Genomic DNA, 27,958 nt, shown 5'->3' with positions numbered 1-27,958 from the left:
AAAAACGAAAATATAGTCTTGGTTAAGTTGGTTTTCGAGTTATACAGAGTAGTTGTGATGCTTTATCTGCCAAGAATTGGTGGAACTTCAGAACCATGTCTTCTATGTTAAAGGACTTCCTGGAGGCTAAATACCGTAAAAGATCTCATTCAGTTGCGAAGAAATGGTCATATAGTGTCACGATCCAAAATCTATCGTCGTGATGGCGCCTATCGTGGAACTAGGCCAGCCTTTACTTAACAACTCATCACAGCAAAGAAAAAGAAAACATTGAAAATAAAGATGGAAGCATTGATATTAAAGAAAAACCTTTTGAAAGCAGAAATAATCCAAAATACGATACAATCCAACCCAAAACCGGGGTGTCACGGAGTACATGAGCGTCTAAACCAGAATACAATCCACTATAGTACCTAGGGAATAAATACTAAAATACAAATAGAGATAAAGAAGGAGAATCAAGGCCTGCAAACGCCATGCAGCTACCTCGATAGTTTCCGAATTCTGATGCCTCAATCAGCAACCGCCGCTGTGACCAGAATTGCCTAGATCTGCACATGAGGTGCAGGGAGTAACGTGGAACATCTAACTTAGTAAGTAACAAGTCCAACATTTGGACTGAAAGGTAGTGACGAACTCAACCGGTATAGATAAAATAAAAATAACTATGCAGAAACATAGGCATGCTTTCAAATTAAATAGGCAGGTCAAAGCACTAAAATAGAGCAGATCCAAACAATGTAAAGAAAATAACTCTTCTATCTCTACATGCCAATGCACATGCTGTATGTGATACACCATGCTGTCAGCCTCATGTGCTCACACTCCAAATGCTCAACCACTCGGTACTATATATGGCCCATACAGCCAAGGAAAAATCTATCCTGGAATATATATATTACTGACCATCGGTCACCCAATACAGAGGAAGGCCAATCCAGCCCTATGGGAAGATCCTTCTCCAGGTATCAAGTACTTCGGACAAGATCCATGTCTAGGGAAGATCCATCCCTCAATAATATCAATCGCGCTCATTGGGGGTGTGTATAGACTCCGGAGGGGATCCTACAACCTAAGCACAATCACAAAATCAGTATAACCGCTGCGGCATGCAACCCGATCCCATAACTGTTACTCATAATCACGCTTTCGGTCTCACTTAGTAATCAATCTCTCTAGTCTCACTCACGGGCTCACAATGTCATGAAAACTAGCTCGAAACAATGATATGATGTATCAATAAATAACAATTGAGACTGAGATATAATATGAAATGCATGAACATGACTGAGTACAAAATATCAATGAAATCAGTGAGATGATAGCAAGAAATGACCACTAGAGGTCCCAACAGTACCGGCATAAAGCCTAAATATGATATCTAGCATAATTGACAACTCAATTACTTTATCACATGACGAAAACACAGATATCAACAAGATAGGGTCACTATACAGTGCAACGGAATCAATCAGGTCTCAATTCTCACGGTACACGCCCGCACGCCCGTCACTTGGCATGTGCATCACCTCAATGCCAATCACATAACAATAATTCGGGATTTCGAACCGTCAACCAAGTTTGGAAGCGTAACTTACCTCAATCCGAGCAAAACTCTACTCCAAAATACCTTTGCCTCTCAAATCGGTCTCCGAACGTCCCGAATCTAGCCACAAGTAGTATAATACAATCAATATAGGTTAAAGGATCAATTCCACAAGAAAAGTGCTAAATCATAGCCAAAAATCCGAAATCGGCCCGAACCCGGCCCTCGAGCTCACGTCTCAAAATCCGACAAAAGTCACAAAACTCGAAAGACTATTCACTCACGAGTCTAACCATACCAAATTTACTCAAATCCAATAACAAAATCCCACTCAAAACCTCAAAAATCTAACTCAAGAATACTTCCTCTTTTTCCCCAATTTTTAACCCTAATTTACAAATTATATGATGAAATTAAAGACATAATCATGAGATTTAACCAAAACAAAGTAAGAATAGCTTACCGCAATCAACTCCACGAAAATTCCTTCAAGAATCGCCCAAATCAGTGGTCTCTAGCTCAAAATACGATGAAGGGGTTCAAACCCTCGTTTTTGAAATTAAATATTGTTGCCTAGATTTGCTTCTTCGGGAACGCGAACGTCCTCCTGCGTTCGCGCAGACCAACTTGACTGCCTCTCAGCTTAACTCTTCGTGAACGTGGCCTACTTTTCGCGAAGCGATGCTTTATCAACTCTGACCTTCGCGAACGCGACCCATGCCTCGCGAACGCGTAGACCAAAACGCTGGGGGTCCCCAGCTACCTCACTCATCTTCGCGGACGCGACACCACTCCCGCGTTCGCGATGCACACACAGACCACACCTTCACGTTCGCGTCTCTTCTTCGCGAATGCGAAGAACAAAAATCTCCCAGCTCACAAACACCCTTCACGAACGCGAGGCTTCTCTCGCGAACGCGTAAGAGGAAACCAGAAAAACACAACAGCAAAAATCAGCTATCAACCAAAGTCCAAAAATGATCTGTTAACCACCCGAAACTCACCCGAGGCCCCCGAGACCTCAACCAAACGTACCATCAAGTCCCATTACATCATTCAAACTTAGCCGAACCCTCAAATCACCTCAAACAACATCAAAAATACGAATTGCACAAGGATTCAAGCCTAATGAACTTTGAAAGTTCCAAATTCTATAAACGACGTCAAAACCTATCAAATCACGTCTGATTGACCTCAAATATTGCACACAAGTCATAAATTAAACTACAAACCTACTCCGACTTCCAGAAATCCAATCCGACCCCGATATCAAAAACTCAACTCCCGGTTAAACTTTCCAAAATTCTAACTTTTGGCATTTCAAGCCCAATTATACTACAGACCTCCAAAACACAATCCGGACGCGTTCCTAAGTCCAAAATCACCTAATGGAGCTAACGGAACCATCAAAATTTAAATACAAGAACGTTTTCACATAAGTCAATATCCGGTCAACTTTTCCAATTTAAGCTTTCAATTAAGAGACTAAGTGTCTCAATTCATTCTGAAATCACTCCGGACCCAAACCAACTAACCCGATAAGTCATAGTACAGATGTAGAACACAAAAGAAGCAGAAAATGGGGGAGCGGGGCTACAACTGTCAAAACGACCGGCCGGGTCGTTACATCCTCCACCTCTTAAATAAACGTTCATCCTCGAACGGGTCTAGAAACATACTTGGAGTTTCAAATAGGTGTGGATATCTGCTCCGCATATCCCGGTTGGTCTCCCAAGTAGCCTCCTCCACGGACTGACCTCTCCACTACACTTTTACTGAATCTATATCCTTTGACCTCAACTTCCGGACTTGCCGCCTCAAGATAGCCACCGGCTCCACATCATAAGTCAAATCACCATCCAGCTAAACCGTGCTGAAATCCAAAACATGAGACGGATTGCCGAAATAATTCTGGAGCATAAAAACTTGAAATACTGGATGCACACTCGACAAGCTAGGTGGCAAGGCAAGCTTGTAAGCAACCTCCCCAATCCTTTGAAGTTCCTCAAATGGCCCAATGAATTGAGGGCTCAACTTGCCCTTCTTCCCGAACCTCATAACACCTTTCATGGGTGAAACCTTCAGTAGAACCTGCTCCCCAAACATGTAGGACACATCACGGAACTACCTGTTAGCATAACTCTTCCTGTCTCGACTACGCCGTGCGAAGCCGCTCCGGAATCAATTTAACCTTGTCCAAAGCATCTTGAACAAAGTCAGTACCCAATAGCCTAGCCTCGCCCGGCTCAAACCAACCCACCGGAGATCTACACCGCCTCCCATATACAGCCTCATATGGAGCCATCTGAATACTCAACTGATAACTGTTGTTGTAAGCGAATTCCGCGAGCGGCAGAAATTGGTCTCATGAATCTGCGAAATCAATGACACAAGCGCGTAGCATGTCCTCCAATATATGAATAGTGCACTTGGGCTATCCGTCTGTCTGAGGGTGAAATGTTGTGCTCAACTCAACCTGAGTGCCCAACTCTCGCTGCACGGCTTTCCAAAACTGCATGGAAACTAGCACATCGTGCAGGCAAACAATGTCTCTAATGTAAATCTCAGCCAACAGATCTGAAGAATAAGTAGTACTCATAGGAATGAAGTGTGCGGACAAGGTCAGCCGATCCACAATTACCTAAAATAACATCAAACTTTCTCGATGTTCGTGGGAGCCCAACTACGAAATCCATGGTGATCCGCTCCCACTTCCACTCCGGAATCTCTATCCTCTGAAGCAATCCACCCATCTCTGATGCTCATATTTTACCTGCTGACAGTTGAGACACCGAGCTACAAACCCAACTATATCCTTCTTCATTCTCCTCCACCAATAGTGTTGCCTCAGGTCCTGGTACATCTTTGCGGCACACGGATGGATGGAATACCGCGAGCTGTGGGCCTCCTCAAGAATCAGCTCCCGTAGCCCATCTACATTGGGCACACATATCTGGCCCTGCATCCTCAACACCCCATCATCACCAATAGTCACATCTCTGGCATCATCGTGCTGAACCTTGTCCTTGAGGACAATAAAATGAGGATCATCATACTAGCACTCTGTGATGCGATCAAGCAAGGAAGACCGAGAAACCACACAAGCTAGAACACGACTAGGCTCCGAAATGTCCAATCTCACGAACTGGTTGGCCAAGGCCTAAACATAAATTGCAAGAGGTCTCTCCCCAACAGGGATGAATGCAAGACTACCCATACTCACTACCTTCTTACTCAAGGCATCGGCCACCATATTGACCTTTCCCGGATGATACAAAATAGTAATATCATAGTCCTTTAGCATCTCCAACCATCGCCGCTGCCTCAAATTGAAATCCTTCTATTTGAACAAGTATTGGAGGCTACGATGATCAGTAAATACCTCATAAGGAACACCATAGAGATAGTGCCTCTAAATTTTCAACGCATGAACAATGGCAGCCAACTCCAAATCATGAATAGGGTAGTTCTTCTCACAGGGCTTCAACTGGCGCGAAGCATAAGCAATCATTCTACCCTCCTACATCAAAACACACCCAATACCGATCCGAGAAGCATCACAATGCACTGTATAAGAACCAGATGCTGATGGTAGAACTAGAACTGGAGTTGTGGTCAAAGCAGTCTTGAGCTTCTGAAAGCTCTCCTCACCTCGTCTGACCACCTAAAAAGAACACCCTTTTTGGTCAATTCGGTCAAGAGCGATGCAATAGACAAGAAACCCTGCACGAACCGATGGTAATAACCAGCCAAACCAAGAAAGCACTGAATCTCTGTAGCTGACGACAGTCTAGGCCAACTTTGAACCGCCTCTATCTTCTTTGGGTCTACCTGAATTTCCTCACTGGTCAGCACGTGCCGCAAATGCTGGGCATGCTCTTCCTAGCTACGAGAGTACACCAGGATATCATCAATGAATACGATAACAAACGAGTCAAGATAAGGCCGAACACACTGTTCATTAGATGCATGAATGCTACTGGGGCGTTGGTCAGCCCAAACGACATCACAAGGAACTCATAATGACCAACACGAGTCCTGAAAGCTGTCTTATGAATATCTAAGTTGTTTACCTAGAAAATGGTAATAACAATTAGATTTGATTTTGTGGTTCTAAAATTACGTGATCTATTTCTATGCTAGTTATTAAGCAGTGGATGCTAAGTAACGAGATTAGAAAATAATGTAAGAAAATGAAGATGGTTTTAGAAACCAAACCACGGTTGAGAATCGGGGCCTCGAGCTAGCGCGTTCGGGGCCTCGATGCCGAGTTAGATGCCCGACTAAGGGCTGTCGATGGGGGACTAACAACTACTAAGGTTGTGATTGCGGCTCTTTATGGTCAATAACGTGACATAAATGAAGAACGATTAATGATATACAATAAATGAAAATAAAGAAATAAATGTAAGCAACAAAGTCAAATATAGAGTATGTTTAAGTTAGGGAGCAGAAAGAATGTTCTTGTATTGAATGAAGTATCTTGTGTGTTCGATCCATCTACAAAATGACAAGGATCCCCTTTATATAAGGAGGGAAATCCCATCATAGTACATGAGTAATTATTACAAAGAGACATAGCTGGAACAACTACTTACTAGTCTGGTACAGACTAGTGTTTCTTTCGCAGGCTTTGTCAGTCTTGATCATGTGCCTTGGGAACTTCTCGCTGGTGCATCGCAGCCGTTAGTTTGTACAACCTCGAGGTCGATCATCACGAACCCTCGGGGGTAAACTCCAAGCTAGACTTCGAGCCTCCGGGGGTGGTCTTTTTTGAGGCGCCCTAGTGATCACAAAATCGAGCCATCTAATTTTTACCGTATACAGATAGTCCCCGCGTTTCTTAGAAAAAAATGATAAGAAACGATCTTGACACCGATCTCCTCAAGCCTCTTTCGATGATGTCATGCTCATGACATCAGCTTTTCCGATAACTGAGACGTCCCACCAATACGTCTTTCCGAGGAACACTTGATGTAGAGCCAATTTACTTCTCAAGGCGATAATATCACCGCCGGTCTATTTCCCAACAGGCATTGATTGCGCTTGCCGATCCGTTCTCCCAAGACATTGATTGCGCCGTCGGCACGTTTCCCAGAGGCATTGATTGCGCTGTTGGTCACGCTCCCTCCTTTCTATAAATGGAAGCTTTATTGAAACAAAACTTCATTCAACCATTCTTCAACAATCTCTGGATCCTTACTTCTCTTCATCGTTGTCCAATTTTATTTCCCATGTTTAAAGCATGTGGTTGCAAGGTCCTACGATGGCGTTCTCGTCAGTTGTGTTATGGCTCCTTCTCAGAGTTTTCCTTTACTAAATGGGGTCACACTGGTTTTTTGTTGTTGTTGTTGCTAATACTACTATCGTCGTTGGCTCGAGACGACGAGATAGGGGCATCGGTTTCTTCCTACTTAGGAAGGTATTCGAACTTTACACTGCTGCTCAGGAGGACATTCGAATTTTACACAACTGCTCACCCACCTACTTCGGCTGGGTATGGCGCTTCACCCTTTTTGCTTTCCGTGGAATGAAGCAGCAACCTGCATGGCATAATGTTCCAAGAAGTGGACTCAAAGTAGTCGTGCCGGCAAGGCCTGCTAAGAGCTTTTGTTCTTTGGCGAGCCACGACCCCCTCTTCATCTTTTTCTACTTCTTCATCATTTTTTGTCTTCCTCATCCTTGAAGGTGCCGTTTGGAAGGTCGAGGCGGGGCCCCAAAGAAATGATTCTCGAAGGCATTTCTCCCGAGGATGTTCCCCCGAGAGTAGACTAGACTTTTAGCTGTTACTTTTGCTTCTTTATTTCTGTATAAGGAGCCTTTGTGGGCTTTGTAATTGTGTGTAAGGTCCCATCATGGGATTTTTGTAATCAATGTTTATTGATGCAAAGAAGTTTCTTCAATTCGTCTCTGATTTATGTTGGATTTTCCTTTATTTGCGTTTGTGAAGAATCTGAGTGCATGACTCTACCGACCGGTCCGAATATCGGGTTCGGGTGTAGGTATTTCCTTGGTTCCTGATTGATTAGTACAATATCCTGTGGAGCCCTTTGTCATCCCTCGGACTGAGCCCGGGTAAGATAGATACAAGCTTAGGTCGTCGTGACCGCTAAGTGAAAATAGGGCTTTGAATTTGTAGAACAAAACCAAACATTTCAGACCCCGTCGATAGTCCTTGAGGGGGAACTCGCTCGGTCGTCCGAGAATAAGGATAGCCTTTAGGCTTTAGAAAGCAGTCCCCGAGCGAGAGTTTGTTCAAGCTCGGGTGACCTGAAAACTTGCTTTGAACTTAGAGCGAAGATAACCTTAAGGCATTGCAGATAGACCACGGAAGAGGGTTCGCCTGGGTTCAGATAACCCCTGCATTAATGTAACCGAGAGGACGTTTAAATGGACCCGAAGGCAAGAAATAGCCCTGAGGTTTTATCAGTAGTGGTTGAGTAAAACTTGGCTCAAGCTCAGGTAGCTCGGGGGCCGGATGATCGGGTAATTGACCCGTACTTGCAATAGCAGAAATCCTTGAGGTAGGGTACCACCTCGAGGTCAAGCCCACATGAGTAGGTTTTTTGGAACTTATCTTCCTTTTGATGGCGGTCCTCGAGATAGGGTACCATCTCGAGGCTTGTTATGATATCAGTGGCTCCTTAGAGCCTATCTTCTTTTTGATAGAAGACCTCGAGATCGGGTACCATCTCAATGCTCGTAATGATATCAATGGCTCCTTAGAGCCTATCTTCCTTCTGATAGAGGCCCTTAAGATCGGGTACCATCTCGATGCTTGTTGATGCGGGGTTTTCGATCCCTGAAATGCCGTTTGACCGTATAAATTGCATGACATGGTTATAAGACGACCGAGGCGATCGTGCCGGTACGTCTTCCCAAAGTGATAGTGGCTTAGCCAGTATTTTTAACTGGCCTTTGAGGTGGGCGGATAGTCACCGCTTTCTTCTATGTATAGGTTTGTTTTCTCTTTTTTGAGAATTCTGCTATCCTGAGTATAGATTTCTCCTCTCTGCGTTAGGTTCTTCACTACTTTAACTTGGGAATCCTTGCTCAGATTTTCCGCTCCAATTTTCTGACTTTGCCACAGTTATGGTTATTGCGCCAGGATTCCTCAGGCATGGAGAAAAGAGTTCCGCCTCTGGTCCCTACTTGGTTGGTGGTACGTCGCCGGAGTCAGGCGAGCCGCCTTTAGGACATTTCGCTTCGAGGGGGAATTTTCCTACAGAAAAACCTCCCAACGCTCAGGGGCATTGGGAGCATGCTTCGAATCTTACCTCTCTGATAGGAGATGAGCATCTTGTGTCAGTGAGAAAAGACTGCGGATGGGGGGAGAAAGTAGTACTGCAGGTACCTTCCTCGGAAGAGAGCATTATGGACCGTGCCGAGGGGTTTCTGAACGTATACACGAGCCCCTTCATGCTGGGCCCTCTCGATAGGGTTGTGCTCGATTTCTATCGGAAGTATCGGGCTACCTTGGCTCAGATTCACCCATTGTTTTGGCGTATAGTACTGGTGATGCGATTCTTTGAAGAGGGAGCAGGGCTCGATTTTACACTTAGTCATCTTATAAGGTTGTACCGGCCTTTTCACCATCGAGGCCTGCTAACCCTACGATGCCGATCTACTAGGCCTTTCGTTGTTGATTCCAAGAATGGATGAGCCGATTCATTCGAGTACAGACTGCTGATAATATTCCGACGGAGTTCCTGCAGTTTCCCGAGGAATGGAATTTTGCACGTAAGTGGTACACTTGTGTCTTTGGTGTTTCGCTCGTTTTGTTCATGGCGGAGGCGAGCTTCATAAACGCATTTTTCATTCCCTTTCTGCAGCAATTTCATGGACGCTCTACGAGGTCCCCGACATGATAGATTGGGCTAGAAAGTTTTCGATCCATTCGACCTATGATGGTCATACGTGGCGAGATCTGTCTAAGGGCAGATGGGAGGCGAAACACCACGGTACGTGCTATGTAATTTTGCTCTTTCTTTAGAAAGCATTCTTTTTTAAGCGTATTGATTCCGTCTTTGTAGGTATTGGCGGGTTCTCTGAGGTGAGATCGTGCCTTCCCGGAGAAGGTGAAGAATCATCAGCTTCGGGGCCGAATAATAATAATAAGCGAAAAGAGCCTCCGCAGAGTGACGACGCTTATAGCAGGATGAGTCTAGCCCGGAGGCTTAGCGAGGATGTATCAGCGAAACCTGCAGCGCCCGAGGCGAGGAACGTAGGTTCTCTACTGCCGGCTTCTCCTCCCGTCGAAGTTACTTTGAGGGATGCTCAAGGCCAGGGGCCGCATGTATCGAGCGACCGTGTCCCGGCCGGGAGTGGTTTTACTGGGGTTGATGGAACCATACTCCCAGTGTGCGCTCGACTTTTGAGGAAGCTCAGCGGCTCTACTTTGAGGTGAGTTTTGGCCGGCCGTGTCGATGCCTTGGTTTTTGCAACTTTATTCTTTTATTGAGTTTTCTTTCATAGGCTTTAAACAAGCTCAAATCTGAGCTGCTTCATTATGAGGCCGGGCTGCAAAAAGCCATGGATGGGGAGAAATCCCTTAGGCTCCTTTGTGATGACAAGGATGATGAGTTGGCACACTTGTGTATGAGGCAAGTCGAAGCCTGAACTATGAAAGCTACCTTGAAGAGCACATAAATTTTATTCTCAGGGGTGCATGTTCCCTTTTCTATCCCAGAGGCCGATGTTTCGTTTATTCCAGTTGTAGAAGAAGTTGGAGAACCTGGAACGCCTTGAGAGTAAAATTGCCCAAATTAAGTGTCAGTGCGATGAATTGAAGGCTCGGGTGGATGCTCAGGCTGCGGCGGAAAAGGCCGCTTTGTCCAAAACTTCTGAATTCGAAGTGCAACTTCGCGTAGCTCGTGAAAACAGCTTGATCCGAGCGGACATGATACCAAGGCTCGAGTCTGAGCTTCAGAAGGTGAAGGCCGAAGTCGTGGATGCCCGGGCCGAAGCCGTAATGAGCCGAACTAAGGCCGATAAGAAAGTGGCCATTTATCTGAAGGATACGGTCGATGCCTGAGCTGAGCTGAGGAGGGCTCTTGACCGCAAGGCAGGAGCAGGGAGTATGCTCGGTGCAAATCTCGAAGGGAAACCCTCAAGGAGATTCATGCTAGGGGCTTTGACCTCTCGGAAGAGTAAAGCAGGAAAAGGAGGACGAGTCAGACGCTAAGTCCCTTCTGTCCGATGTCGATGATAGCGAGAAAGAGGCCGATGGGCCATAGTCCCCGAGGAGGACGTAGCTTTTGCCTTCCTTTACCGATTCTGTCTATAGTGCTTTCAGGGAACATTGTAAATGGAGTTTGTATTTTTCGCATATATGTATCAAAGGAAGCCTTGCGGCTTCATTTTTCATGCACTTCCCTTCGCTTCGATGTTTGTCAGTCGTTAGCCAGATGAACTGGTCTTTGGAAGAAAACCCCTTAGGTCTTATTGTACGGCCCCGGGCTTTGTTCCGCTGGCCCGTAGGATTTTATATGTTTGGTCGGGACTAACTTTTAGTGTAAGCCGGCGTTTAAGCTCTTATGCTTTTGCTCTTAGGCATATTCAGTTAACTGTTTCGGGCTCAATCTACGAGTCGGGTTTCGACTCGAGCTTATTGACCCTTAAGTTTTTTGAATTAAAAGATGGCCCTTAGGCTCTTACGCGATTGGTTGGTACGACCTTTTACATAGGCTGGCGGTAGTGGCTCTTACGCTTTAGGTCAGTATGACCTTTGATATGACCTGGCGGTAGTGGCTTTTACGCTTTAGGTTGGTGTGACCTTTTATGTAAGCTGGCGGTAGTGGCTCTTACGCTTTAGGTCGGTACGACCTTTTATGTGAGCTGGCGGCAGTGGCTCTTACGCTTTATGGTTGGTACGACCTCTAATATAGGCTTTATTCTTCCCTCGTTAAGGATTTTTGAAATTGCGTTTGCCTGACTCTTCGATGGTGGTAAAACCTCGATTGCGAGTTGTTATATGGCAGTGATCGAGCACCTAGGGAGGTCTTGATCGGTGGCTGAGCATTTCAAAGCCTATAGTTTTGGAGCTGACATGGTCGAAGCCCCTTTGCCTATATCGAGGGTAGCATATTTTAACCGGTTCTTTCCAAAGTTCTTTCGAAGTAATTGAAGGCCTGTGATTTTTTAGCGACGGTAGGGCATCCCCGAGTTGCGTTAGTTTGGCTGGTATAGCCTTGTGACCGTAGTCATTGTGTTTGTCCGGAGCCTTTCAGTCCCCGAGTCAGGTAGTTTCAGCGTCTATATCGAGGGTATGCCTTTTTAGGGGTCTTATAAGTTCGATATATAGCCTGAACTTTAAGATCGGGATTTATGCCTTTTGTAAGGTCTTATAAATTTTTACATGCCTCCGAGGTCTTACAGCTTAGGTTACTTGGTACAAGTATGGTTCATGCCTTGCTTGAGGTCTTACAGATTTGATATTACCTAGTGAAGGTCTTAGGAATTTTTACATGCCTTTGAGGTCTTGCAGATTTGATATTGCCTTGTGAAGGTCTTAGGAATTTTTACGTGGCTTTGAGGTCTTAAAGATTTGGTATTGCCTTGTGAAGGTCTTACGCGTTCGAGGTTGCCCGCATGGGGCCTTATAGCCTCGGGTTTTGACAGATCGATGGGGGTGGCGGTTGGCGGCAGTCCCCGAGTCATCGAGAATTTCTTGGCTCGGGAGCCATTCCCCGTAAACTTGGTATTGCCTCATTGAGGGCTTATGAGTTGGGAATTTCCGACTCAGAGGTCATGTAGCCTTGAGTTTTTGACGCTAGCCCCCGAGTGCTAGGGATATTTTTTGGCTTCTGGATTCGTTCTTGCAATCTTAATGTTGCCCTATTGAGGGTGTAGCTTCGAGTTTTTGACGCTAGTCCCCGAGTGTTTGGGATGCCAGTCCCTGAGCGTTCGGGACATTTTGGGCCCTGGAGCCATTTTTGAAAGAAATGGCGACTTCTTTGAAACGCAAAATATTTTGATGGAGGGGAAAATAATCTTTGATTACTTGGTACAAGTATACATGCCTTCGCCGTCTAGGGCTCGGTTATTCTATACGGGCAGGGTTCGTTTGACCGTTTGGCCCGGTACATCATTTTCCTATTGAGACCCCGTTCAACACATCTTGGCTTCTCCGAGAGGGTGACCTTCTGGGGGGATGCCCCTAAGTATTCGAGGTTGATTTAAGAGAAGCCTTGAATACTTGTGAGCCTTCCTTAGGTAGCATAAAGATGTTGCCTCACTAAAAACCTTGTCGGTAAAAATCGTTCTTGCGATAAAACTCGATCGAAGGAAAAGAGTGCAACGCATGCTTTCAAAACCTAAGGCCTTCAGGTTGGAAAGCGCTTCGGCAGCATCGATCGAGTGCCTGCATAGACAGTTTGAGAAAAATCTGAATGAAAAAGGGAGATGATCATACCTTAGTGTCGGCGATGCCTCACGTCTTAATATGCTTCGATCGTTTGCTTTGAGGATGCGTTACGGTCTGTTGCTTGTTTTAGTCGGGTGTAACCGAAAGTATAGCTTGTTATTGCTATTTTACCGCTTGCTTATCCTTTGGCTCCTAAGATGATGGAGGTATTGGTGCCGGTGCCACATCGTGCACCGCAAACATCTCTTTTGCTGCATGTTGTTCTCCGTAGATGGTTTTTATCCCGTCCTTTGTCGGGAATTTCATTATTTGGTGGAGGATGGACGGTACTCCCCTCATGCAGTGTATCCATGGCCTTCCGATCAAGGCGTTATACCACATATCTCCTTCGATGACATGAAATTTGGCATTTTGGGTTATGCCTGCCATGTTGACCGGGAGGGTGATTTCTCCTTTGTTCATTTCGCTTGCCATGTTGAATCCGTTGAGGACTCGAAAGGCGGGCACAATCTGGTCGAGCACTCCGAGCTGCTCCACCACCCTCAACCTGATGATGTTGGCTGAGCTACCTGGATCCACAAGCACACGCTTAATTTGAAATGTATTTACAAGAAAGGAAATTACCAATGCGTCGTTATGGGGCTGAGATAGAGCCTCGAGGTCTTTCCCACTGAACGTGAGGGCATCCTCGGGTATGTAACCTCGAGTTCGATTTTCCCTAGTGATGGAAATTTTTGTTCTCCAGACCATGGGTTCTTGTGGAGCGTCGATACCTCAGAAGATCATGTGGATGACATGTTTTGGCGTGCTTGTTTCATTTTTCTTGGTCGCCTCTCTTTCCCGAACTGATCCTTGGCTCGGTCGCTGAGGAATTCTCGGAGGTGACCTTTGCTGAGTAGTCGGGCTACTTCTTCTCGGAGTTGTCGGCAATCCTCAGTCTTGTGCCCATGTGTGTTGTGAAATTCACACACTAAGTTATGGTTTTATTGCGAAGGATCTGATTGTACAAGCCGTGGCCACCTGGTGTCTCTGATTTTACAGATGGCGAATATGAAGTCTGATATGTGGACGCTGAATTTGTATTCCGACAGGCGGGGTGCCTCTGTCGACCTTGTGTGCCCATCGAATCCAACTCCGCTGATAAGTCCCCGAAGGTTCTAGCCTCGATCTACCCTTCGATCGTTGCGGGTATGTTGCTCCTTGGGGCGTTTCTTCTATCTTCTGTGTATGGTTGGTATCTTTCTTTGTTTGGCTTTGGCTCCTTCGTTAGAAGCCTGCTAGGATATACCGAGCCCGAGGGGTCTCCCAGTTGGTCATCTTCGACCCTGGTCTTTGATTGGTATAGATTGTGGATATTTGACAAGGTCACGGCAGGATATTCGACTAAGCTCTGCTTCAGCTGCTTTGAAGCTACCAAGCTCCGCTCGTTCAAACCTTGAGTGAAGGCCTGCACTGCCCAGTCGTTGGAGACCGGCGGTAGTTCCATTCATTCCATTTGGAAACGAGATACGAATTCTCGTAGCATCTCGTTATCTCTTTTCTTGATTTTGAAGAGGTCGGATTTTCTTGTAGCTACCTTGATGGCACCAACATGTGCCTTTATGAACAAATCTATCGAGTGTGGAGCTATGTTGTTGTACCACATCATTACTCCCTTTGAAAGGGTCTCTCCAAATTTCTTCAGTAGGACAGATTCGATCTCGTCGTCCTTCAGGTCATTGCCTTTTACTGCACAAGTGTAAGCAGTGACGTGCTCGTTGGGGTCCGAGGTCCCATTGTACTTCGGAAGATCGGGCATTCTGAACTTCTTTGGAATGGTTTTTGGAGCCGCTTCCTGTGGGAACGGTTTTTGCACGAACTTCTTGGAGTCAACACCTTTAAGGATCGGGGGTGCGCCCGGGATTTGATCGACCCAAGAATTGTAGGTCTCCGCCTTCTTGTTGTTGGCTTCTATCTTCTTCTCGCCCGATTCGACCCTCTTTGTGAGGTCCTCGAGCATTTTTATGATGGCGCGGTCGGCTGCCGACCCGTTGTTGCTTGATCTTTCCGGTACCTGCTCGGCTTGGGGAGCCATTTCCGGTGCTACCGTGCTGGGAGTTTTCTGGTGACTTTGCAGTTGAGCAATCGCCAGCTGTTGTGCCTATAACACATCAAAAATAACGTGAAGGCTAACTTCCTATTCTTCCCTAGCCGGGGTTTTCTGAGCTTCTTGTTGATCTCCTTGGTGTATGCTCCTGTTGGTGTGGGAGCTTATTTCGACGTGTTGAGCATCATGCGAGACCGCGTCCACAGGAATTGGTTCTTGCGCGTGCCCAAGGTTCCGTAGTGGTACACCAACACCTGGAACAACTACACCATTTTCTCCATGGTCCTCAAGATTGTTGTTTTCACGTGCGTTTACAGAGTTGGACATTTTGACCTGAAATTAAAGATCTTGGGCAAGAAAAAGTGTGAAAGATAACTTCCGTTATGTAGTAAACCAGCAAGAAAACAATCACTATTATTTTTAGCCCCACAGTGGCGCCAAACTGTTTACATGGAAAATGGTAATAACAATTAGATTTGATTTTGTGGTTCTAAAAATACGTGATCTATTTTTATGCTAGTTATTAAGCAGTGGATGCTAAGTAACGAGATTAGAAAGTAATGTAAGAGACCGAAGATGGTTTTAGAAACCAAACCACGGTTGAGAATCGGGGCCTCGAGCTAGCGCGTGCGGGGCCTCGATACCGAGTTAGATGCCTGGCTAAGGGCTGCCGTTGGGGGATTAACAACTGTTAGGGTTGTGATTGCGGCTCTTTATGGCCAATAACGAGCAATAAATGAAGAACGATTAGTGATACACAATAAATGTAAATAAAGCAATAAATGTAAGCAACAGAGTCAAATAGAGAGTATGTTTAAATTAGGGAGCAAAAAGAATGGTCTTGTATTGAATGAAGTATCTTGTGTGTTCGATCCTTCTAGAAAATGACAAGGATCCCCTTTATATAAGGAGGGAAATCACATCATAGTACATGAGTAATTATTACAAAAACACATAGCTGGAACAACTACTTACTAGTCTGGTACATACTAGTGTTTCCCTCGCAGGCTTTGTCAGTCTTGATCATGTGCCTTGGGAACTTCCCGCTGGTGCGTCGCAGCCGTTGGTTTGTACTTCCTCGAGGTTGATCATCACGAACCCTCGGGGGTGAACTCCAAGCTAGACTTCGAGCCTCCAGGGGTGGTCTTTTTTGAGGCGCCATAGTGATCACAAGATCGAGCCCTCTGATTTTTACCGTATACATGAGTCCTGAATCTTCAACTGGTGATACCTGGACCTCAAATAAATCTTGGAGAACACCTTCACTCGCTGAAGCTGGTCAAACAGATGCTCAATAGACAGCAAAGGATACTCGTTCTTGATTGTGACTTTGTTCAACTGCCTATAATCAATGCACATCCTCATGGAGCCATCATTTTTCTTCACAAACAGAACTGGTGCAACCCAAGGTGACACACTAAGCCTAATAAACCCCTTCTCAAGGAGTTCCTGAAGCTGCTCCTTCAACTCCTTCAACTCAGTCGGTGCCATACGTTACGGAGGAATAGAAATGGGCTGAGTGCCCGGCACCAAGTCAATACCAAAGTCATTATCTCTGTCGGGCGGCATGCCCGGTAGGTCTGTAAGCAATACATCCCGAAAATCTCGCACCACCGGAACATAATCAATTGTAGGGGTCTCGGTGCTAACATCCCTCACAAAAGCCAATTAAGATAAACAACCCTTCCCAACCATCCGCTGGCCTTCAAGTATGAAATCACTCTACTAGGAACATAGTCTAAAGAATCTCGTCACTCAATCCGTGGCAAACCCAACATCACCAATGTTAAAGTCTTAGCGTGATAGTCCAAAATAGCATGACATGGAGACAACCAATCCATACCCAATATCACAATGAAATCAACCATACTGAGCAGCAAGAGATCAATACTAGTCTCCAATCCCCCAATAGTCACTACACACGACCGATACACACGGTCCATAATAATAGTATCACCAACCGGCGTAGATACATAAACATATTAAATGAAAGACTCACGCGGCATATCCAGATAATGAGCAAAATACGGTGATACATATGAATAGGTGGAACCAAGGTCAAATAATACAGAAGCATTTCAGTGACATACTAAGACAATACTTGTGATCACTATGTCTGAAGCAATAGAATCTGGTCTGGTAGGGAGTGCATAGAAACGGGCCTGACCGCACCCTGATCGGCCTCCCCCGCTAGGGCGACCCGTAGCTGGTTGAGCTCCACCCCGAGCTGGCTGGGCGGGTGGTGAAGTAAATGGTGCTGAAGTCGAAGGTTGCCCCTCTGCTGAGAACAACCTCCCGAAAGGCGGGGAGAATGCCTCTTGATATGACCTCAATCTCCGCACTCAAAGCGACATCTCCCTCCAAATGGCAGCAGGGACTGAAGGGAGCCCCGAGCACTAGGATAACTGCTAGAAAGATCTGACATAGATAAACCCTGAGCTGATGGTGCATGAGACAAACTCTAAGCTGGAAGGGCAATGAGAGATGAGTGACCCTGCTGAGAACTATGATAATCATGGCCAAATGATGCACCATGGTGAACTAGACGAGCCGTCTGAGCATGCTTATAGGGACGACTCCTGTCGTGGTGGAACTTACCTCCAAATGGAACACCACCAAAACTACCTGATCCACGAGACCTCTTGGCCTCCCTCTCAACCCGCTCCTAGCTGCGGACCGACATTATCTCCGGAGCAATGTCAACAACCTCATCAAAAGTATCACCAGACACCCTCTCTCTAGTCATAAGCACACGCAGCTGAAATGTGAGGCCATAAATGAACCTCTTCATACTCTCTCTATCAGTGGGAACTAGCCAAACCGCATGACGGGCCAACTCAAAAAACCTCATCTCGTACTGCATCACAATCATATCATCCTGATGCAACCTCTCGAACTATCCGCGCAGCTCCTCTTTGCGAGACTGCGACACATACTTCACCAAGAAGAGAACGGAGAACTCCTGCCACGTAAGTGGAGCTGCATCAACCAGCTACGCCTCTCAAAAGCTTCCCACCAGGTGAAGGCAACTCCAGTAAACTAAAAAGAAGTGAACGAGACCCCACTGGTCTCCAGGAATACTTGTTTTATGGAGGATCCTCTGACATCTGTCCACGAAACCCTGGGCATCCTCCGACTCTATCCCGCTGAAGGATGGAAGGTGAAGTCTACCAAATCACTATAGTCTGCGCTGCTCATCATCAGTCATAGCAGGAACCAAATGGGCTTGAGCAGCCGCTATCGGGTGGGCTGGTAGTACCCTAGATGTCAGGAGTCCCTGCATCACCTTTTCGGGTGTACGGGCAGCGAAAGTCGAAGTACCTCCCCTGGCTTGAGAAGTGGCTGCTACGGCCACAACAGAGACCGCCTGAGCAAGACTAGTGCACATGGTCAAAATCTGAGCCAAGGCCTCCTAATGGCCTGGAATCACAATGGGCACAGCTGGTGCCTAAGCTGGTCCCGCTGGTGCATCCACAACTGGGACCTAATCCTGAACTAGGGCAACTGGTAGATCTGCAGGTGTTACCCCGGCTGCTGTGCGAGCTACACCTCTGCCCCTACCGCGACCCAGGCCTATCACAGCCCTGACTGGTGGTACTGGTGGCTGTCAGTCTTGCCTAGTACTACGTGTCCTCACCATCTGTGAGAGAATAGAATAACAAATGTTTAGTTACCAGAATCAACAGATTCGCACGACAAGAATTCAAGAATGTGAAGTTTCCTAAGGGTTTTGCAGCCTCTCGAATATAAGTACATACGTCTCCTTACCGATCCGCAAGACTCTACTAAATCCGCTCATGACTCGTGAGGCCTATGTAACCTAGGCTCTGATACCAACTTGTCCCGACCCAAAATCAATCGTCGTGATGGTGCCTATCTTGGAACTAGGCCAGCCTCTACTTAACAACTCATCGCATCAAAGAAAAAAAACTTTGAAAATAAAGACGGAAGTAGTTGATATTAAGAAAAACCTTTTGAAAACAGAAATAATCAAAAATATGATACAATCCAGCCCAAAACCGGGGTGTCACTGAGTACATGAGCGTCCAAACCAGAATACAGTCCACTACGATGTCCAGAGAATAAAAACTGAAATACAAAGAGATAAAGAAGGAGAGTCAAGGCCCGCGAACCCCATGCAGCTGCCTCGATAGTCTCCGAACTCTAATGTTTCAATCAGTCGCCGCCGCCGTGACCAGAAACGCTTGGATCTACACACGAGGTGCATGCAGTAACGTGAGTACATCCAACTCAATAAGCAACAAGTCCAACCTTTGGACTGAAAGGTAGTGACGAACTCAACAGGTACAGATAAAATTGAAATAATTGTATAGCAACGTAGGCATGCTTTCAAATTAAATAGACAACTCAAATCAGTAAAATAGAGCAGATCCGAACAATGTAAAGAACATAACTCTTCTATCTCTACATGACAATGCACATGCTGTATGTAATGCACCATATTGTCAGCCTCATGTGCTCATACCCTCAAATGCTCAACCACTCGGTACTGTATATGGCCCATACGGCCCAAGGAAATTCCATCCCGGAATATATACATCACCGACCATCAATCATCCAGTACCGAGGAAGGCCAATCCAGCCCTATGGAGAAGATCCATCTCTAGGTATCAAGTACTTCGGACAAGATCCTTGTTCAGGTATATCCATCCCTCGATAATATCAACCGCGCTCACTGGGGCTGTCTATAGAATCCGAGGGGCTCCTACAGCCCAAGCGCTATCACAAATCAGTGTAACTGATGCGGCGTGCAGCCCGATCCCATAACTGTCACTCATAATCAGGCTCTCGGCCTCACTCAGTCATTAATCTCTCCAGTCTCACTCACGGGCTCACAATATCATAAAAACTAGCCCGAAACAATGATATGATATATCAATAAATAACAACTGAGACTGAGATATGATATGAAATGCATGAACATGACTGAGTACAAAATATCAATAAAATCACTGAGATGACAGCAAGAAACTACCACTACGGGTCCCAATAGTACCGGCATAAATTCTAAACATGATATCTAGCATGATTGACATGAAAACATGGATATCAACAAGACAGAGGCACTATACAGTGCCATGGAATCAACCAGGTCACAATTATCACGGTGCACGCCCGCACGCCCGTCACTTGGTATGTGTGTCACCTTAATACCAATCACATAACACATAATTTGGGGTTTCAAACCCTAGGAACCAATTTGAAAGCATTACTAACCTCAATCCGAGCAAAATCTACTCCAAAATGTATTTGCCTCTAAAATCGGTCTCCAAACGTCCCGAATCTAGCCACAAGTAGTACAATACAATCAATATAGGTTAAAGGAATCAATTCTACAAGAAAAGTGCTAAATTATAGCCAAAAACCCGAAATTGACTTGAACCCGGCCCCTGGGCCCACGTATTGAAGTCTGACAAAAGTCACAAAACCTAAAAGCCCATTCACTCATGAGTCTAACCATACCAAATTACTCAAATCCGATAACAAAATCCCATTCAAAACCTCAAAAATCTAACTCAAGAACACTTCCTCTTTTTCCCCAATTTTCACCCCAAATTTAATGATGTAAAAGAATAATCTATGTTAAATTTTATTAATTTTGGCCAAGATAATGTTTTAAAGCTCAAGTCCAAACATATGGACTTATTTTCAAGAAGCGCAAGAAGTCTACGAAGCTCAAGATTGATTTGAAGAAGCCAAGATTGTTTCCTTCTTAAAATAGGACTTTTTTATTTTTTATTTTTAAAGTAATCTACTACGCATTATGCCTAGACCTGATTTTCATATGTAGAAAGTAAAGTACAACAGAGGAGGGGGCATAGATCTGACCTCCAAAAATATGGTACATGAACACCTGGTGATGAAAACATGACAACCAGATGAATCCAGAATGCTATGATGAGTTAGACCTATAATGATGTTCCAATTGACTAACAAACAGTGATAGTAAATTGGATGTACAAAATTAGATTTTAGTAAACCTAGGTCAACTATGCAAAAAGGCACAAGAGATCCTAAACCTACTAAGGATGTGAGTTGGAAAGTCATTTTCCATATACAACAAAATCTGCACTTAGAATTGTGCAGAAAATCCCTAAGAAGTGTGACAAAAAACATGTAGTTATCGAGGGAACTCTCTTCAACTTTGCTTTGACATTGGTGTCAAAGAAAGCCAAGTTGAATATAGTTGACAAAAAAGGCCCAAGATGATAGGCTTATGTGCTGATTCTGGCTAGCATTCTTGACAGAAAAAGAGTGAGCATCGTCCTGCTTTTATTTCCCTCAAGTTTGCAGGTTGTGGAGGTGACTTGTGACTTCTAAAAGAGCTGCTACAATGAGTTATCCTCTGTTGTTGGTGCATGGGAGCTGCGTATTGCAATGTTGCTAAGTTTTTGACCTTAGCCTTATTTTGCTCAGATTCAACACAGTATATGATCCCGTGTTTGTGAAAAGTGGCTGCATAACTGGATACTGGATCCCTAGAGGTGATAAGCTGGATGTCTGCGCAGGTGATGATTTACTTGGCCTGCATCATTGAGGTTGAAAGCTGAAGTAGCAACTGCTGATAGCTTAGGCTGTCGTTGCCTACTTTCAGAGGTGCTTCATGTGGAGCTTTCATGGCATGTGGACTGGTGTGTTTGAAGCTGAAGGTGAACTTCTGATGGTTCCTGCAATTTCTAGCAGGTTTGGTTTGACAGGCCCAAAAAGACTGGCACAATGGCAGGAGGTTGAGCATATGAAATGCTAATACCTCTCCTTGCAATTGCCTAAGTATTTTGAACCTATCCCTAGTACCTGCAAAAATAAGCAAACAGGTTAGTAAAAAAGTTGCTGCTCCTAGGTTCTTGTGTGTACTGGGAGCATTGGCGTAAAGCAGTTAGAAACTGGGGTTGTTTGAGAACAAGAAGGGTGGAGTGTGACAATTTTATGGGAGTTCTGCTCCCAGGTTCTTGTGTTTTCTGGGAGCTGCTTGGGAACTAGGTTGTGGACAAAGGGATTTGGGTTGAGACTGATGGGGATTTGTTGGAAGTGGTGTGTTTAGAGTATAGCATTTGATGGGTTTTTGTGGGGGTTGAAACCCTGATGGTTGATATTAGGTGGGTGGCTGCATCCGGGCAGAGAATTGCAGCAGTTAAAATCCTGTCATGCTGATATTGCAGGGATAGTTGCACTTGTAACTACTGCTTCCATTGTTATGTTGATGGTGTTTTTTTGAGACCTTGTATGTGAGTGTGACATGCTTGGTATGCAGAAGATTGGGGGCCCAGAAACAACATCTGGAACTGCTGAAAGTGCTGAAAGTTTAGAGTTCTGCAGCCGGAACTGTTGCTGCATTCAATTGATATACTTCTAGAAGAATGAGCATCATGGATGCTAATACCACACTCTGTGAGTACATCAATTGAATGAGCACCAAAGAATGAATGAAACCTGCAAAAAAGAAAACAGAGTTAGAGGAAGAAAGGACATTTCTGCCCAGATGTCTGTTTCTGTTTTTTGCAGACATGTGTTTGTGTTGCATGGGGGAGGGGTTTGCTTCTGTTTCTGCTCCTAGGTTCTTGTGGGTTCTAGTAGCATGTGTAAGAAAGTAGTAGGATATGTGTGATGCATTTTTGAATTGCATTTGTTTTTTATTTTTCTGGCTTTTTGCCTATAGATGTGGGAAGTAGTATTGGATTTTTTGTGTTCATAGTTGAGTGGTGTGTGTGTGTTAAGATCTGCTCCAGTCCATTAGTCAATCCTTAGGAGATTGAACAATATTTCTTTTAAACCACACTCTGAGGATAGGCCAAAGGGCTTTGCAGTCCCACGGTGATGATACCTGCAAAAAAGAAAAGGAGGTTAGCATGGGCAAGAATTGGCCCCAATTGATGCCTTGTGTTCTTCATTTGGACTGACATATGGGCATCCATTTCTAAGGAAATATCAACCATATCTCTGAGATGAGGCAGAAGAGCTTGCATGTTGTGAATGTACCAGGATTCTGCTGGTTTTCTTGTGCCTAAAAGCAAGAGTACCCAGGTAGTCTTGCAAGATTTGCCCTCTGATGTGGGCTGGGAGTGCAGAAGCAGCATGGAATTCAGTCAATGTGGTGAATTCATGACTGAGCTTTGAAAGTGAATCAGCAGGACTGTTTGCTTCTCTTTACACATGAGAAGCTCTGAACTCTACACAATGGGTGCATATGTCCTTCAATTGTGATACCTTTATTTTCAATGTCTACGGGGGATCTTTATCTTCAGTCAACCATTTGATCAAAAGTGCTGAATCTGCTTCTAGGTGGATTATGGTGAATCCATTAGCAAAACACCACTGAATACCCATTCTTGCTGATTCAGTTTCTGCATAGTTGTTGGTGCCCTCCCCTTATAGCCATAGCATGAATGAACTGCCCCTGGTGATTTCTGATTACAACCCCAGCTCCTATCTTGCCAGGATTGGTTAGTACACTACCATAAGAATTAACCTTGACAAAGTCATTGTCAGGTTTGTTCCAGCAAGCTTGGGTAGAAATAGTTTGTTGCTGGAGGTTTCAATGTAAGGATAGAGATCCCCCAGTTGAGGGGCCAGTTGACATCAGGGAAGTTGGCTGTTAGGATCAGGTTGATCTCTGAGTTGATTGAATAGAGGACCCTGGTTAAGGAGGAAGATTTTGTCCCATACTTGGCACTGTATCTATTTTTCCACAAGTTCCAGCAAATAGTGGTAGGGGTGGTGTCTAAGACAAGCTTTTGAGCCACATTATGACTCTTCTGTAGCCACCATTTTATCAGAAGCATTCTAAATGGCAGGTTCTCATTGTGGACACCTACATGACCTCTATACTTCCTCCAAATGATTCTTGCAAAGTTGCCAGAATTGAAGAGGTGATCTACTGTTTCATGAGCATGCGTGGAGCAACAAACACATCTTGAAACAGTGGGACTGTTGAAGGGGAGCACTCTATCATCAGTGGGTAATTTGTTTCTTAGGGCTCTCCAAAGGCAAATTGACCATTTGAAAGGGATCATTGTGTGCCATGTCATCTTGTTAGTGAAGTTGGGTGATTTTTTGTTCCTTATGAGACCCCAAGCAATAGCACAGGTGAATTTACCATTCACAGTAGGGATCCAGATTGGTTTGTGAGAGAGATCTAGATTGATGTGGATGGCTATCTACATGATCTCATGAATCTTATGAGCTGGGGCTGTTTCATTAAGCCTTTGGAGGTCCCAATGCCCCTCATTCCAGAAATGAGAAACTGAGATTCTGCCTGGTCTTCCTCCTCATGTTCTGTTATTGGCCAAAGGGCCTGATCCCAACCAATTATCCCACCAGAAGCTGCAGCTTCCATTATGTAATCTCCACTGAATTGCAGTTTCAGCATCCTTTTTGTTGAAACTCAGCCTTTTCTATTTCTTGGATATGGGGTGAGATCTCAGACAGTATTTGGCTTTCAGAAAGGAACTCCAAAGTGAGTCCACAGTTCTGAAATGCCACCACTGTTTGAATTCCATGGCCATGCAGGTATCCTTGATTGTTCGGAAACCAACACCACCTTCTTTAGAGGATAAGATAGTTTTGACCATGATGCCCAATGATATTTCTGTTTGTCTTTGTGTCACGCCCCAACATTGGGAGGCGTGACCGGCGCTCAATCGAGTGAACCCAACTGAGCAAGCCTTTTGAACACTTTCTACCCAACTCACTATGACCAAGAAAACCATGCTTTCATTAACTTATTTAGACAGTAGGAAAGATCGTACATATAACATTGCTAGTTCATTTCATATTACCACATTTAAACCATAGTTAAGTTTCCAAGATTTCATACAGTTAGAGTTTAGAAGAACAAGAGTTTAGAATTACATCAGAGTTCATTGACCCATCCATCACCCGTACATAACCCACAAATTTGTCTAAGGAGCCTCTAAAGATGCAAAAGATAGTTATGATAATGCCGGTAACAAGGCCCCGGCTATACCTCAAAAGTGGAAATTTATAACAAAAGACATACTGCATAACCCCTGGAAGAAAAGGGGCTCACCAAGGTTGTTGAGTGGAGGATGCTCCGCTACCTACAATCGGCACTGTATGCTATGGAGCCACCTACATCTATTCAAAGATGTAGCGCCCCCGGCAAAAGGGACGTTAGTACCATGGAATAGTACTAGTATGTATAACTAAACACCATCTCATTAGAAAGAACTATCATACAAGAACAAAGAAATCATAAGGATCAATCAAAAGCTTTAAACGATCACCACATCATCAAATAAAGGATCATATAACTTTCACATAATTTCCATAGCTTTAGGTTGGGGCATTTAATACTGTAAATCATCATTCACAATACCACCGCTTCTTGCGCGAAATCCGATCACGACCCGATCGGCTAGGTTGCCTCACTTGAGACAAGTATCTCAATCACAATCTCATTCTCACTTTCCAAGTTCAATATTAGCACAATACCACCATGTGTGCGGCATGGCATCCGATCACAGCCCAGTCGGCTAGGCCGTCTTACCAAGACGTTGTTCATTTTTCATTAATCATATCATTTCAATAATGATATAAAATCGTTTCCAGTATTTTTAGATTAATGTTTATACATTATTAGTTACTTAAGTGCTTTTAATTTGTTTTTAAAATCATTCTCACTATTTTATAAAATAAAAAAAAGGGGGAAATGGCCATTAAGTGCTAGCCAGATTTTATTTCAATTGTAGCCACATTGGACCCCCAAATTAGCCCAATTTTAGACCCAATTAATCTAGCCCAACAACCCGTTTTGAACCGACCCATCCAATCTCCCACCTAACCCCTTCTAATCACAGCCGTTGATCTAAAAGATCAACGGCCCAAATACACCCTTTCCTTTTTAATTTACCAAACCCCCCCAACCCTAATTCATTTCCCTCTTCCCGCCGCCCTTGAATTCCCTTCCTCTCCCATTCTCTCTGCAAACCCTAGTCGCCGCCACCCAAGCTAACCCTAATCCCTTCGATTCTCGCCGGTTTCCATGGCTTCTCAGGCCGTAAAACCCTTATACTCACCTCCTATCGCTCTTGTGCGCTTGGTATTTGTAGGTTTGAGGCTATACCTCAAAGGTCTCCACCCAGATCTCCGCCGACTTAAGGGTTCCGGCCATCTCCGGTTTGGCTCCGGCATATCTTAGACTCCTGAGCTTGTTTCCAGTCTTATCCGACTTAGATCGGACATTTTTCGAAGCCTTTCTCGTCCTAGGGTTCACCTGAAACCCTAGCTGTTCGAGGTTTTTCTCCAATTCTCTTCAGATCTGTGTGTATGCATGCTTTACTTTGAGTTTTTAAAAGGTTTCCCCAACTTTTCTTTGTAAAATTCTTTTTCCAAAGTCACTTCTTTCTTATTTAAGGTTTCTGAAAAAAATGCTTATGTGTTTTTCGATCTTTCTTCTCCCTTTCTCGTGTATGTTTGTCTCTACCATGTTCTTATGTTTTTTTTTACACACGTTCTTCTACTATGTTTGCTATATTTTCTTCTTCCTTCTACTATGTTTCTGTGCTATGTTTTCACATGCTATGTTTCTGTGCTATATTTTCACATGCTATGCTCTGCTACGTGCCTTCCATTACGACTTGATATGCTTCGCCTACTGTATTTTTCTACCATGTTCATTAAGTGTTCTTACTATGCCTGCTTAAGCATATTTTGCTCTACTGTTTCTTCTACTCTCATTGTGTTTCGAATTAATTCCACGACTCTGTTTGCATTAAACCTTCTACTGTAGCTGCTTGTTTCCTCTTCTTTGCATTTGATTCAAGTTGAAAACCCCAGGATTTGGGGTTTTTGGCGAGTATGGTCTTGTGTGTTTGGACTAGGGTTCTATTTGAGCCCTGGACTCTCTCAAACTCACTTGGGGTCCATGTACTGAGTTTGAATCCTTTTGTGTATGAATTCTTCTATACTAGACTCCTCTGATTAGCATGACAACCCCTTTTATATGTGTTAAAATCTTTCTTCAAAAGGTTTTCCAACTTGTGTTCGAATCAGAATCCTTTTTTTTTGGGTTAATTGATTGCTACTGATTCTTCTTAAGTAAAACCTTTTTCTTAGCCTTTCTGACTTGGTTATTCATGAACCAATAGTTGCAAATCTCTGATTCCTTGATTTATTGGGTACTGATTGGTTCTTACCTTATTTGTTTAACCATGTATTTCAAAATTTCTTCCCTTAATTAAACTCATATGTATCTACCCCTAATTGCCTACTTTGCACAAGATGCTTACTTGATCTCTTTCCTTAAATACTCTTTTGTTCATTACCGTTTAAGTTTGAACTCCTTAATTAAAGGAAGTTCTTCTACTGATTGATTCTAATTGGTACATGGTTATTTCATTGCCTTATTCCTTGCCTGTTTTCAAACTATAAATACATGCTCTTTTATTAACACAACACACCAACATTCGTAGTTTTCTGAACTCACACTCACACTCAAAAAGTATTCTTTCTTGTTGCTTGTACTGTGGCCTATTTGCAAGACTTCTGCTTTCTTTTGCTTGTCTCTTTCTGAAACTGGTATGTCCTAGTTTTAGTTCCAGCATCAACTCTAATGTGTTTACTTACCAATTCTCCTGTCCATGCTTACTTTACTGCCTGTAGAATTTAACCTTTGTATGATGTGCTTATATCTTGCTTATGTCTTGCAATAAATCCCATTCCCCATGTCCCCCTATGTGTTTGAGCTATAGTTTAAAAAACATGGCAATATACAAAGTTATTGTCCATGGATGTAAACTGGACCCTTTGGGTCCTAAGCTCTTTCAGTTTCCCATCCCCATTCCCTTATGTGTGTTTGAGTTAAGGTTTGGCCTGGCAGCATCCAAATTGTTGTCCAGGGTTGAACCTGACCTTCAATAGGTCCTAACTCTCCAATGTTTGGCTAGTGCGCTGGTCAGTGCCAGCATTTTATGTTGCTGGG

At 44.3% G+C, this 27,958-nt stretch overlaps 1 protein-coding gene across 1 annotated transcript in view; it reads right to left on the bottom strand.

The window, feature by feature from the left end:
- The window catches only part of LOC109226016, a 20,786-nt gene continuing 16,997 nt past the window's right edge, over positions 24,170-27,958 (bottom strand). Inside the window, exon 4 of the mRNA XM_019390821.1 lies at positions 24,170-24,365. Within this exon, the coding sequence (XP_019246366.1) occupies positions 24,170-24,365 (196 nt within the window). The remainder of the gene's footprint in view (positions 24,366-27,958) is intronic.

The sequence above is a fragment of the Nicotiana attenuata genome, chromosome 5 (assembly GCF_001879085.1).
Source record: "Nicotiana attenuata strain UT chromosome 5, NIATTr2, whole genome shotgun sequence".
Classification (NCBI taxonomy): Eukaryota; Viridiplantae; Streptophyta; class Magnoliopsida; order Solanales; family Solanaceae; genus Nicotiana; species Nicotiana attenuata.
Note: the sequence above shows the minus strand (reverse complement) of the source record. Positions and strands in the feature narration are given on the sequence as shown.